Below are 13596 nucleotides of genomic sequence, written 5' to 3' on the forward strand. Positions count from 1 at the left end.
GAAAATGGGTTTCAGTTGAAGAGAATTCTACGGCATACATTTGTGATAAGGCAAATGACCTTTAGGGTTAAAGCCAATAAAACAAACAAACAAAAAGAGATTACATCCTTTTTAAACTATATTTCAAGGCGGATTAATAGTGGTAAATAAGACAATTGCTAACAAAAATCATTTATTAAGACACACGCGAAAAACCCGATCTGAAATCATCTGACCGAAGCTAGATCGTGATTAATTCCCGCTAATGTCATGCACCGAGCCGCAGATCTTGAACAGGAAAAATTGTGATTTCAAGTCAACAAATCTTGTCAGAAGTCCGAAAACTGCATGTCAACACCGGAAGACAAGGTGACTATTAGAATTTGTCACGGATTAGTGTGTGCACCTCCATCCTGGTAACCAGGGCTAATTGAAACAAAAATCTCCCACCAGGAGAATATTCTCTTTGGCAAACAAAATTGTCAGCGCTATCAAACCAGTTAACAGAATTAAATTTGAAAATTTTTTCCTTCGTCAACTATAATTTTTATATCCGATTGGTGCAAAATAGCATACATATGGAAAAACCTTTCCTTTACCAACAACTTTTCCATTCGCGTTGTACTGAATGAGCAAATTATATGTTTGTGCTAAAGGGCGAACACGAAATTATTGCGACACATTCAACAGGGTATAACTTTTTTACCATTGGGTAAAAATCAACCAAATTTTGCACACTTTCTCATTGATGTGTATTGTTTACATGCTGTCAAACTCGAAGTCGTGTTTTTTGATTCAACGAAAATGGAGGTGAACCAACGCGAGTCGAGAGAACAAATTCTTTCCAAACATCTGGAATTTCCTGACCTGTCGCACAGGCAGTTGGGAAAAATATTCAACATTCAACCGCCTCCAGAGTGTTGAAGCGGTTCCAGGAGCGGTTGACGTTGGACCACGGCAAAGGAGCTGGAAGAAGACCGGGACCGGAAAACAAAAAGACGGGAGGGAAAGGTGAAGCGGATGATTAAAGCAAATCCCAACGTCTCAAGCCGTGATTTGGCTAAAAAGATCGGCATGTCGCAGAGCAGTAACGTCCATAATGCAAAGAAGAGAGCTGGACTACATACATACAAGGTACAGAACTTCGCAAACCGCGATGAGCGGCAACAATCGACGGCTGAAATTCGGGCACGGAAGCTCTACGAAAAGATGCTGACAAAATATGGCTGCTGTGTGATGGACGTAGAAACGTACATAAAAGCCGATTGTAAGCAAATTCCAGGGTTGGAGTTTTTCACCGGCAAGAGCAAGTTCTATGTGGACGACAAATTTAAGAAGAAGAAAATGTCGAAGCTCGTCTCCAAATATCTCATTTGGCAGGCCATCTGCTCTTGCGGACTGAGGAGTGAGCCTTTCGTGACAAAGGGCACAGTAAATGGTGAGATCTACAAATCTGAGTGCCTCGAGAAGCGCCTTTTGCCGATTTTGCAGCTGCACGACAAAGCTCCGCCATTTTGGCCAAATTTGACATCATGCCACTATTCTAAAAGTGTCCTGGAGTGGTATGAGGCCAATTCTGTCCATTTGGTTCCAAAGGACATGAATCCGCCAAACTGTCCGGAGCTGCGCCCGATGGAGCAGTACTGGGCAATGATGAAGCGGGAACTTCGGAAGAGCAAGAAGACAGTCAAAGACGAGAAGGATATGTTAAGAAAATGGAAAAAAATTGAGAAACTGGTACCGGATGACACTGTAAAGACTTTGATGGAGGGCATGAAGCGAAAATGCGTTCAATTTTACACTCGAGGCTCGATCGATTAACTTTTCTTTTGATTTTTGAAGGAAATATATATATATAAAACTACCCTAAAATTTTGGTTTGATTTTAAACATAAGAAAATTGGCATGACATTTTCGGTGTCGCAATAATTTCGTGTTCGCCCTTTAGAAAGTATTTTGCGAAAGTGGCAATAAAAGAACGTGGAAACAATTTTTTTGTACCTAACTATAGGAAATAAATGTTTTACTCAAAATAATTACACGACTTACACTTGTGATAAGTTAAGTTGATGAATTACAGAATTTTAAACTATGAAGGATATTTTTTTCGGGAGTTGTCCTACTGGAGCTGTAGAGCTAGGGTCTCGGAAGGGCTCGCCGTCAAAACCACTCACTACAATTGCAGTCGAGACGGGAAATGTCACCCACTAAAACACTGCTAAAAGATAATTTCAGCGGGCAGTGATTCTGATTGTGATATTCATTGTATGGTTCAAATATGTGCGGGTATAGGGACTTCACGATCGCGTGTATCATCGCGAAGGGCTCGAATGTTTGTACGTTAACGTGTTCGATCGCGTGGGCGTTTGAATATCGCGTGTACAAATTCGATTTTTTAATCGTCCATTCGTATATTCGCGTGTGTTTTTGGATGATCCCGTGAATCTGATACTTATTTTCAGTATACGGTTCAGATGCTAGAAGAGCGTGAGTTCTTCCATATCACTAGATCTCCCGGTCATGTCGCCATGGAACGTGTTGTCTAGTGAATATGAGCGTCATTTTTTGATTGGTCCAACTAAAGGCATGAGTCTAGGCTACTAGAACTGTGGATAGGGACTCCCGGATGTGACCGATTCATGCTCGCGCGAACGATGGCGGTTAATGCTTGACACCTTACTTACCTTACCGTTCAGGCTATAGCCTAGTTGTCTCTTGCTGTATGCAGAAGCCGTCTCCACTCCACTCGGTCCACTGCTGCTTGTCGCCAGCCTCGCAGTCTTCGAAGGGGCGCAGGTCGTCCTCTATCTGGTCGATCCACCGTGCTCGTTGTGCGCCCTGTCTTCGTGTTCCTGTAGGGTCGCCCTCAAGAACCATCTTCACCGGGTCGTCGTCCGACATTCTTACGACGTGTCCTGTCCACCGCAAACGTCCTATTTTTGCGGTATGCACGATGGATGGTTCTTCCAGCAGCTGATACGACTCAAGGTTCATTCGCCTGCGCCACGTTTCGTCTTTCATCTGCACGCCACCATAGATGGTACGCAACACCTTTCGTTCGAAAACTCCAAGAGCGCGTTGGTCCTCCACGAGCATAGTCCAGGTCTCGTGACCGTAGATAACCACCGGTCCAACCAGCGTCTTGTAGATATTCAACTTCGTGCGGCGGCGAATTTTGTTCGACTGGAGTGTCCTCCGCAGTCCAAAGTCTCTGAATTTCTCTGCTGGTATCATTGTCGACGGTTACCAGTGAGCTCAAATACACGAATTCGTCGACCATCTCGATTTCGTCACCGTCTATCCGAACACGGGATGGGAGGTTCACATTGTCGTCTCTAGAATCTCTTCCTCTCGTGTATTATGTCTTCGAAACGTTGATGACAAGTCCAATCCTGCCGGCTTCAGTCTTCAGTCCGATCGCCTCAAAGTTCCGTGCCATTATGTCAATGTCGTCGGCGAAGCCAAGAAGCTGTACCTCCTCCCAAATTTTGGCGATTGCCACCGTATTTTAATTGCTCGCTGGGGTAGTTGATCTACACCGGCAGCTTTGTTGTGTTTCAGCCGACCGATCTTCTCCTTGACTTCTTGGAGATCAGGGGCCTATCAGTCTTCTGCGCGTGCTCCAAGATCCGCCGTTGCCATACCGCCTTCGTCCTCTGCTGCTTCACCGTTGAGGTGCTCGTCCACCACTCAATCACCTCACACTCATTCGTAAGAAGGTTGGTTCAAGTCCCTACACATATCGGCTTTGCGCGAACTGTTCAGCTTCTCGTAGAACTTCCGTGTGTCGTTCACGCGGTGTTTCGCAATCTCGTTCCTCCTGTTGGCGCTTCTTTCTCCGGAGGACCGAGGTTTGCCTGTTCCGTGCTTGTTTGTATCCCTCCACATTCTGTCACGTTCCGTACTGCAGCATCCTCGCCCGTGCTGCATACTTCTCCGCAATTGACACCGCGTTTGTTAATTTATAGGTTATAAAACGTTCATTTAATTACCGGGGTGTGTTAATGTTTGCGAGATCGCGGACTTAAGTGTGTGGATGATTGCAATCGCATGTTCGCGTTTGTGACCAGATTTGTGTTATCGCAAAGGCCACAAGCGTTTGTACGTGTGGAATAAGAGAGATTGTAAGTGTATATGAGAGGATATGAAATTTTTTATCACAGAGAACAGACTTCTATGATCGAACACAAATATTTAAAAAACGTGTGTAAACATTTTAATTAATATACGATAAACACTAGCACCGCCACACCAACCTATCCCAACTATCCGTCAAATCCATTCCGGAACCGGTTCGAAATCCTGAATGGATTCAGTATGAAATCTTGCTCAAAGAAAACAATCGATTCCGACTCTATCGGTTGATGCAATTGAGCTGGAATTCAAGCTGGAGGTCTGAACCGGTTCCGGATTAGTTTGACTGGGGAATAACCGCTGTCAATTCTGTCGAACTCAGCCACAAAAAAGTATGACAACAGTAGCGCACCTGGTTTGGATATCCCAACAACCTTCGAAACCGTTAGAGATTTTACACAAGTTGAATGCTGAAGATTGACGTCTATTCTCTGTGATATCTCTTCCATTGAGAATGCTGAAAAGTGGGGCTATTGTAGGGAGAGTCCGTGTGATCTATTAGCATGCCCCGCCCTGGCCGCCTACAAATAGCGCCCGAGGAATCGGAATCGGTTCCTTAAGCCAAATCTACACCGTTCCGATCCGATTCAGTGACGGTTTAGTACCGTGCACGGACGCCAATATTATGCACAAAATCATCTATTAACATTGAATACGACTAACACCAATTCCATTGCACAAAATTACATGTTTACGATGACCTTACCACTTATTTCCATTAGCGTGCCTTCACTATGTAAAAGCTTTTGCTTACTTTCTTCAAACCCTTCTTCTAAGTGGCTTAGGTAACTTTCTTCATATTAAGAGGCCGCAGCAGAACAAGCCATTAGCTAGCGGGATATTCTTCATTCACAACATCTATTTTTCTCAAACGCACTTAGCTCTTCATACACCACAGAATAACCTCCTTTTCCCCAACTGATCAGCTAATCCGCACTGAACATGTAACATGATGAACTTTTTTCGACAAATCGAGCATTTTCCACCATCGAAAACCCCCTCCATCCGCGAAAAATTAAACCGCGCGCAAGTGCGAACCGAAAGCGAGTAAAAGCCGCGTCGCAAGTTCATGTTCGATAAGAAAATGGTGGGTGGCGTGAAAAAAAACGAAGACAATTGAAATCAATGAGACGGTCGCATCGCTCCAAGACAGTGCGGGTGGGTACATTTTTTCGTGTATATAAGTGCGTTGTCATTTTTCTTTGATAAAATATATAAAACAGGAGGATATGAAGAAGAAAACTATTACCAATTGGAATTCTATTGGAAGTGAGAAATCAGCTGATCTTGATTAGTACAGTCGTGATTCGCTGGTTGGACATTTTTCAACTGGACCGCTTTTTAGTTGCACCTCCGCTTCCGCTAGTTGGACCATTGCCCAACTAAAAAGCATCTGAACGTCAAAATCTCATGTCAAATTGACTTTGACAATCTATCCAACAGTCTTTTACACTAATAATGTTTTCTTTGGAGAGTTTTTTTACAGCTGTCAGTCGGTCAAACTAGCGAAATAAATTCGTTAGTTGGACATAGGCTGTACAAATCACGACTGTATAGATAACCAAGGGATCACGAGAGACCTAGGGACTATGTACAACGAGTGGAGCTAGCGGCCCGGAGTTGGAACCAAAAAAATGAAACAAGAAACCCACAGATATGAAGTAGTCGCGGCGAATCCCTTCGCCAAAAGTGGTTTAACGAGGTCACCACCTCGGCAAACCCGAACACTTCAGCACAAGCACGACCAGGAAAAACAGCAGCCGCAGCTTCAACAACAGGAGCTACCTCAACAGCACCAGCGGCCGCAGCTTCAACAGAAGCAGCAAAAGCAGGAGGACAGCACCTGGCTGAAAATACCAAGCTTGCTGAGTTTAGCAGAAGCTTAAAAACGGGTGGAGGAACTGCACAACTTTGTCTACAAAAGGAGTGCACAAGGGCTTCTAGATACTGGTCCTGAAGACACAAGGGAACCTCGGATTGGCCGTCAAGGAAGGGAAAACCTTGGAGCAGAAAGTGGAGGTAGCCGGAAAAGAACTGTTGATAGTCCTTGGAAATAAGGCAACCAGTGGCACCACCGAAAGTGAGAGAAACTTATAAGGTGAAAGACAATCCTCAAGGAATGGAAAGCGTGTTCCACTCTACACCGAAGAGGTCAAGAGCTGCAACAGGTGTTGCGAAACCAGGAGGTTCCAAGAAACACAACGAGGCTCCCGGCATAGTGGTACGCGTAGCGAACGAAGCAGCCACTAACATCAGGGGTAAAAACACCAAATAGGAAATCGTCGGCAGCACAAAATGGAAGACGAACAACAAGGATAGGTCTGAAAAGTGAAAGCTCTTCAAGGGACGAAACAAAGGTGAAGCACTCGTACGAGAAGGTACGGTGCGCAATGCGGATAAACTAGGTACTAAAGAAACTGGGCTCAGACGTAGGGAAAATCGGGCGCACCCGCATCGGAGAGATGATCCTAGAATTGAAAAATCATCTGAAGTCAAACGGCTCTACTGATAAAGAGCTCACCGAGAAAGCTACAACAGGTGCAACCAGCACCTACCGCCGTCTAGCCTTCTGGTGAAACTCGTCGTATTCCGATTTACGTGCATGTTGCCACCGAGCGCAGAGGAAAATACGAAGAGCTCACAACGTCGCCGAAAGAGCTACTCTAAGAACAGCGTATAAGGCGACAAGAGCCACACGTTACAAGGAAATCAAGCTCAGTAAGAAAGCCTACCTAGAGGATCTTTATCCCAACGCCAATTCAAATCCGTGGGATGACGCCTTTTGAGTTGCCACGGCAAAGATAAACGGACCGGTAATACCACTGGATAGGTGCCCGGAGAGGATGAGGGTTATCGTAGAAGCACTATTTTCACAGAATGAATATATGGCCAGGCCGCCAACACCGTACGGGGCTCAGAATATGACCACGAAGAAGATGTTCGAGTAATCAACCGGAAGCCCCAAGACTCAGACGGTATTCCCAGCGTGGCTCTGAAAACAGCAAATCCTAACGAACCCGTATATGTTTAGGACCGCATATCTGGAAGCGACAAAAGCTAGTCTTGTCTCCGAAGGCCACAAAAACTAGTCGGTAAGGTGCTTGTAATGCTTAACAAACAAACTACATACACGGATGGAGAGAATGGCCTATCCAGAATGCAGTTCGACTTCCGGAAAAGTAGGTCGACTATGGACACTGCACGAACGGTCATGGAAGCTATAGAGGCTGCGCAAAAGCAAAAAAGAAGAGGAAACCATAACTGCGAAGTGGTTACACTGGACGTAAAAAAGGCCTTCAGCAATCGCCGATTAGCTGCACATACTGAGAGTTCCCGATTACCTTTGTAGGATTCGGAGGAGATACTTTCAGAACCGGCAACTGATCTTCAAAACTGACGCCGGGAAAAGAAGTGTAACCGTAACAGCGGGCGTTCCACGGGGTTCCATACTCTGTACGACTCTGTGGACTGCTGTGTGCGATATAGTGTTGAAGCTGCGCCTCCCCGTGTGCGCGAGGATTGTCGGTTTACGTTGGAGGACTTGGTGCTCCTGGTGATCTCCGAATCACTAGAGGAAGTAGAAGTAAGAATGAACAGATCTCGGCTGAACAGCACGTTCAAGTTGATGACCATAAACCTTCTATTGGAAGAAGATAGCGTGTATTACATGGATCGAGGTACGAAAAGGGTCCACAAACGAACCCGAGCTGATACCTTATCGCAAGTGGTAACATCAGTGAGATAACGCTGTAAACGGCAGGTGGAACAATCAACTAATTCTATGCCTGTCGGTGTCGTTGAAGAGAGTGTGCACGGCAAAGTGAACTTCCCCATGACGCAGTTCTGATCTGGTCATGGCTGTTTCAAGAAGTATCTGAACAGGTTCGGATAGGTGAGATCACCGTTCTGCACCGCGCGCGGTGATGCTGAGGAAACGCTTGAGTACGTGGTCTTTGAATGCCCACGATTCAAGCACGAGCGAAACGAGTTGAGAATCAACGTCGGCGAAGACGTGAACATGAATAGTATTATCCAAAGAATGTGTACGGAACAAGAGAAATTAGATACGGTCAACAGAACTGTCGTTCTGATGAAGTCAGCGTTGCAACGATGATGGCGAACGGAGCAACGTAGCAATACAGGGCTTTGAGTCATCGAGGTACGGATAAACCGGAAGTCACACTTCAAACGGAAGACCGACCTTGGCACTCAACACGTCAGTCTACTGAAGAGAGGGAGGATACCAACGGGCGCGGTCGGAGTTGACTAGATACACCGCCGAGGAATACACTGAGTATCAGGAATACACATTATTGATAGATCGTCGGGCACCTGAAAACCGAAAGTTATCCTCCACCCGGAATCACAGGACTGACCTTGACACTTGACAAACCAGCATCGAGATAATGGTTTCGAAAGCGCTTCCGCCGTCGGGAAATTTCTCTAGCGGAGTGGGCTAGGCCCACCGCCAGAGGCTGGTTCATGTAGATCGTGAAGTAGCACCGGCAATTGGTCGTTAGGGTGCCTGTGAACTGGAAGTCACCCTGCACCCAGAATCACCTCGGCATCTGCCCGGGTAACATCAGTTTCTTACCGGGGAACTCTTTGTCGTAGTAGGAAAGATCCACCGTCGGGGACTGTTCCGAGTGGTTCGTAGCGAATCACCGGCTTGATTCGTCGGAGCGCCAGTCAACCGGACACAATCCTCCACCCAGAACCGCTGGACAGACTTCGGCACTCTACCGGACTGCTTCGAAGCCAGAACAATGCGTCTGTCAACAACTTCGGGAGACATTCTTTAGTTCGGGAACTCTCCGACGAAGCAGGCTCCAGCTCCACCGTCGAGAACTACGCCAAGTAGCACCGAAAGCAACAAACCGCCAGCTTAGGGTCGTCGGAACACTACCCTCCAACCGGAATCGCTGGATCAACCACGGCATTCAAATTGGTGAACGCTGAGAGGAGCTCATATACAATATCATGCCGAAGCATGGGAGTGCTCAACAGCAGAAGTGATGTGGCGGTGATTAGACCAGCTAGACCTGGAATTAAGCGAAGAACCCGAAGTAGTAACTTCGAACGGAATCCGGGGGGATCAGGCAAATGTCGGACTCTCGGTGGAGGTTAGGATCTGGATAAGATCACGACGGTAGACGAACTGAGAGGTACATTCAAGGCACAGTGCAATTTGGGCGAAGTGCACATGATGATCCTGTCAAAGGAAGGGTACGGAGCAACACAGACAGCGATGACTCGTCTACCGGTAACCGCTCTGCTGCCAAGGCGCGGGAGGTATGCAAAGTTACGGTTGGACGCTCGAGATACCCATTGAGAGCAGCCCCACGAGTGAGTAAACAATTGGAGAAATGCTTCAAGAGTTTGGCCTTTGGACACTTGGCAGGGGCTTTCAAATGCCCGGGCAGTTCTAGGATATACTGAAAATGCGGGGAGACGGGTCATGTTGCGAGAGACTGCACGTAGACGGAAACGACAGTCAGACCGGTGTCTTCAAATGCACTGCCTAAGACTGCAGACCAACGATAATGGAAATCACCCAGCTGAATCTGAATCACTGTGACACAGCGCAGTAACTGTTGTACGGCAGTCTACAGTTCCCCAGTAACAGTTCCCCATTCAAGAAATGGAAGAACGCTCATACGAAGGCTTAGTGATCGCCAAAATCAACGGCGTCTTCGTGTGCAGCTTTTACGCCCGTCCAAGTTGGACAGCGGAACAGTTCAGCGTAATGCTGAAGCATTTAACCGAACAGCTGATCAGCCGAAAGCCAATAGTCATTGGTGGTGACTTCAATGACTAGGCTGTAGAGCTACCGACCATATCGGCCAACGGTATACTGCTGCACCACGGAGAAGGATGAACGGCGAGCGAAAGTGAAAGACCTAGACGGACAGCAGGACCGAGAACGTTGATGCGGCGGATCTAACAAGATCTAATAATAGACGGCGTCCAGCTTACTGTTCAAACGAGACGCTCAGTTCGCTACGCGCTGCTTGTCTCAGAGCCAGAGCGCGGACTCAGATCGGAACCTGATAGCTGGGGCCGCTTAATAGCAAATCAGACGGTCACGAGGAGCTGGGGCGATAAGTACACGCGAATACCTGGGGAGACGCGTACTGTGTCGTGACGAAGGGCCCGCCGACGCCAGTTGAAATACGCCTGGGTTAGCTGAAGATAATCGTTAAGACTCCCTTCCCGAAACACGATTCGACAACCTGTCTGCCGACACCGTACGGCGAAGAAGATGAAGCCAACATGGGCGATCGGCAAGCGACTAACGACGAACTCGAAGACTGACATCGAAGAAAGCCTCGGTCCAGATAGAATAGCAAGCGTGGCACTGAAGGCTGCGATCCTGGCTTACTGGGACATGATCAGGAAGGTGCTGCAGAAGTTTCTAGATGGAGGTAACTTATCAGAAATGTCTAAAGAACAGAAGCTGGTATTGGTACCAAAACCAGGGAAGCCACTGGGCGATCCGGCCTATATGTCTACTCCTCGAAAGCATCATCCTTAACAGGCTGACGAAGGGCACATAGGGCGAGCGCGGACTGTCCAAGACGCATTTCGAGCTTCACAAAGGAGTATCGACAGTGGAAGCAATTCGGATAGCGCTCGAGAGCGCTGAGAAGCATCTGACCTCTGAAAGCTCTGTGCGGGAAAAGTGTAGACCAGAGGGCGGCTACTTTGCCAAAAATAGCAACTTACTGCGATTTTTTTTACAGCGTTAACAATTTTAAAATGAAGGGTTAAATCGATTAGTTATAAAATTTGCGTTTCGACTTCGTCTCATCAGAACCCGACACCAACTTAGTGACAGGACGAAGCCACGCGCAAGGATGGGTTTAAACAAATTTCTTCTTAATGGCGAGAAGTGTTTACAAATTGTCCTTCACTAAGGAAAAATATGGCATAGTTAAATCGATTAGAGTAAAATTAGTTTGTGAACACTACGAGTATCACCAACAGCAAGAAACCCAACATAAATATCTCAAAACAATTTCATCAATTTTAAAGAGCTTTCGCCGCAAATGGCCGACTCTAGACTAAAACCAAAAATTTTAGCGAAATCTTAGTATTGATTTCGGATCCGTTATCAGCACTCAAATAAAAACATCAATTCCTTCTCTTTCGCATCTTTATTATGCTTCATACAAAAAAGCCTTCTCCGCTACATGCAATCCACGTAGCGGGCACCGCGCTATTCAATCAGCGGACTTAGAAACCACCGCCACCTCCCCACGTTGCCGCGGTCTGGGTATCATCTTCGTTCCAATCATCGGACTGCATCAGAGCCGGAATGGCAGCCGGCTGTGCCGAAGCCGCAGCAGCAGCCGGAGCCGGTGCATCATCACTGGTCCATGTTGCACCTTCCTCCACCGGTACGATGGCTTCATCCGGATACTGATCCTTGGCAGCCGGAGCAGCTTCGATAGCTGCCTGTTCCTTCTCCGCCTCCTCCGGATCACGATAGAAGAACAGATCCGGCTTGATGTCCCACTTGTCGTGGGTGATTTTTCCGCGCAGCCGCAGAACCTCACGGGCCAACAGCCACCACATCAATCCGATCGAGTGCGGTGCCTTGGTATTGCACGGGATGGCAATATCGACGAACTTAAGCGGCGAGTCGGTGTTGCAGAAGGCAATGACCGGAATGTTGACGTACGACGCCTCCGTCACGGGTTGATGATCGGTTAACGGATCCGTCACGATCAGCAGACGAGGCTCACGGAATGCCGGCTGGATCTGATTGGTGAAGGCACCGGGCGTGAAACGGCCGGCAATCGGGGTTGCTTCGGTGTAGTGCGCAAACTTCAGTACGGCACGCTGTCCCAGCGGACGCGATGAGATGGCGAAGACCTTGAACGGGTTGGGAAATTGATCAGAATCTATTTTTATCTCACCAAAAAAAACAGGAATTGTGTAAAGCTAGGACAATATCGACCGCAACTCGGAAAACTGTATTTCAATCTTGTGCACCGAAGAGACCCATAAATCTGCCAACTCCGGCAGTGGATTGAAATTTTTTTTATACTGGCTTTTCTGCGCGAAGCGAATCAAGCCGAATTCGAACCACGTTGATGAGCCAGAAAATAAACTGTTCAACTAGAGGTTTTCCGAGAGGTTGCCAATACCGGTCCGTTTCCGCGCTGGGAACGGTACAGGAATCGCAAATCAGTAACTTGATTGTTATGCGTCATGGGTAATCCGACCCGAAAGATGGAATAAGTTAAATCATCATCTTTACGAATGCCTGTCCGCGATCCCGACGGAGTAGCAACCCAAAAAAAAAAAATAACCCATGGACAACACTCACCTCACCGGGGTACTCGATGCTGGCAATGCAACGCGCCGCCAGCAGCAACTTTTCCCAGGTGCGACCGAGATTGATGATGTGCACACCGTCCGGGCGGCGCTTGAACACGTACGATTCCATCTGGAAGTTGACGGAGGTGCTGCCGACGTGGGTGGTCGCGGCCAGCATCTTGGTAACGTCCTCATCCTTCAGGGCGAGAATGTCTAGATTTCCCGACATCGTTACGTTAGTCTGGGAGTAACGAAGTAACCTGTTGGGGAATAAAGGAACAGATTAGCACTTGGAAGTTTTGTGAGGTTATGTTCGACAAGATGTGTTCTGGCTGGAATTTTTCAACATACCTATTACTGAATTAAAGATTAATGTTCATCATTTAACGTAATTTAAAGTTTACGCGCTGTTTAAAATAGGGAAATATGCAACAGAATATATTTGAAATCAACACTATAGACTTGTAAACACGTGGAACCGGAACAAGTTTTTTCGACCAGCAATTATTACTCAAATAACACAATATTGAATCAGATTGATTTTAATCAGCGACGACAAATTCACAAACGTTCAAACTAACCATTATTTTTAACATTTTACAATAGATTCCCGTTGAAATAAACATATTAACGAGAGAGCAAATAACTTACGTAGTAAATGCCACTGGGAGTAAAATCGAAATGGACGAGTAGAGTGGAGATTTCGTTGATTGCCGCGTTGCTTCACCGAAGTGTGGAGAGTTTTTTCCTCGCAATCTTCCACGAATTGTTTCCAGTGGACGGGGGGTCGCCGAAGTGGTTTTCGAATATTGATATTTTGTAGCTTGAAATTTGGATACACGGTAAAAAAAATTTACCCATTTTATTTTTTCAAATTGCCCATTTTCGAAAATTGTTCGAACTGTCAAAAAATGGGTATTTTTTTGTTTCTAACAATCAGTATTTTTTATCCGTTTCACCACTACTCGATGAGGTAATGTCAATGGGTATATTCAAGGGTATATTGAGCTTAACAAAGGGTGAAAAATCCATAAGAATTATTTCAAGCAAATATGCACCAGTTCGGCATTTTTAGAGCAGCCAAAAGATCCAGCGATCAAAAATATATCCAGTTGACGGTTTTATCACAGAGAACAGACGTCCATCTTCAGCATTCAA

At 46.5% G+C, this 13596-nt stretch overlaps 1 protein-coding gene across 2 annotated transcripts; it reads right to left on the reverse strand.

Annotated features, from left to right (window-relative positions):
- Nucleotides 1–11251: 11251 nt before the first annotated feature.
- Nucleotides 11252–13213, reverse strand: LOC131687186 (small ribosomal subunit protein uS2). 2 transcript variants are annotated; one of them, XM_058971246.1, is made up of 3 exons: nt 13090–13213; nt 12449–12698; nt 11252–11991 (listed from the first exon to the last, which is right to left on the reverse strand). In XM_058971246.1, the coding sequence occupies exons 2-3, from the start codon at nt 12665–12667 to the stop codon at nt 11350–11352; spliced, it is 861 nt and encodes a 286-aa protein (XP_058827229.1). In that variant the 5' UTR covers nt 12668–12698; nt 13090–13213; the 3' UTR covers nt 11252–11349. The 2 variants fall into 2 exon arrangements, with proteins under 2 accessions (XP_058827229.1, XP_058827224.1); XM_058971241.1 differs by lacking the exon at nt 13090–13213 and adding an exon at nt 12790–12808.
- Between the last annotated feature and the right edge of the window lie 383 nt (nt 13214–13596).

This window comes from Topomyia yanbarensis, chromosome 1, assembly GCF_030247195.1.
Source record: "Topomyia yanbarensis strain Yona2022 chromosome 1, ASM3024719v1, whole genome shotgun sequence".
Classification (NCBI taxonomy): domain Eukaryota; kingdom Metazoa; phylum Arthropoda; class Insecta; order Diptera; family Culicidae; genus Topomyia; species Topomyia yanbarensis.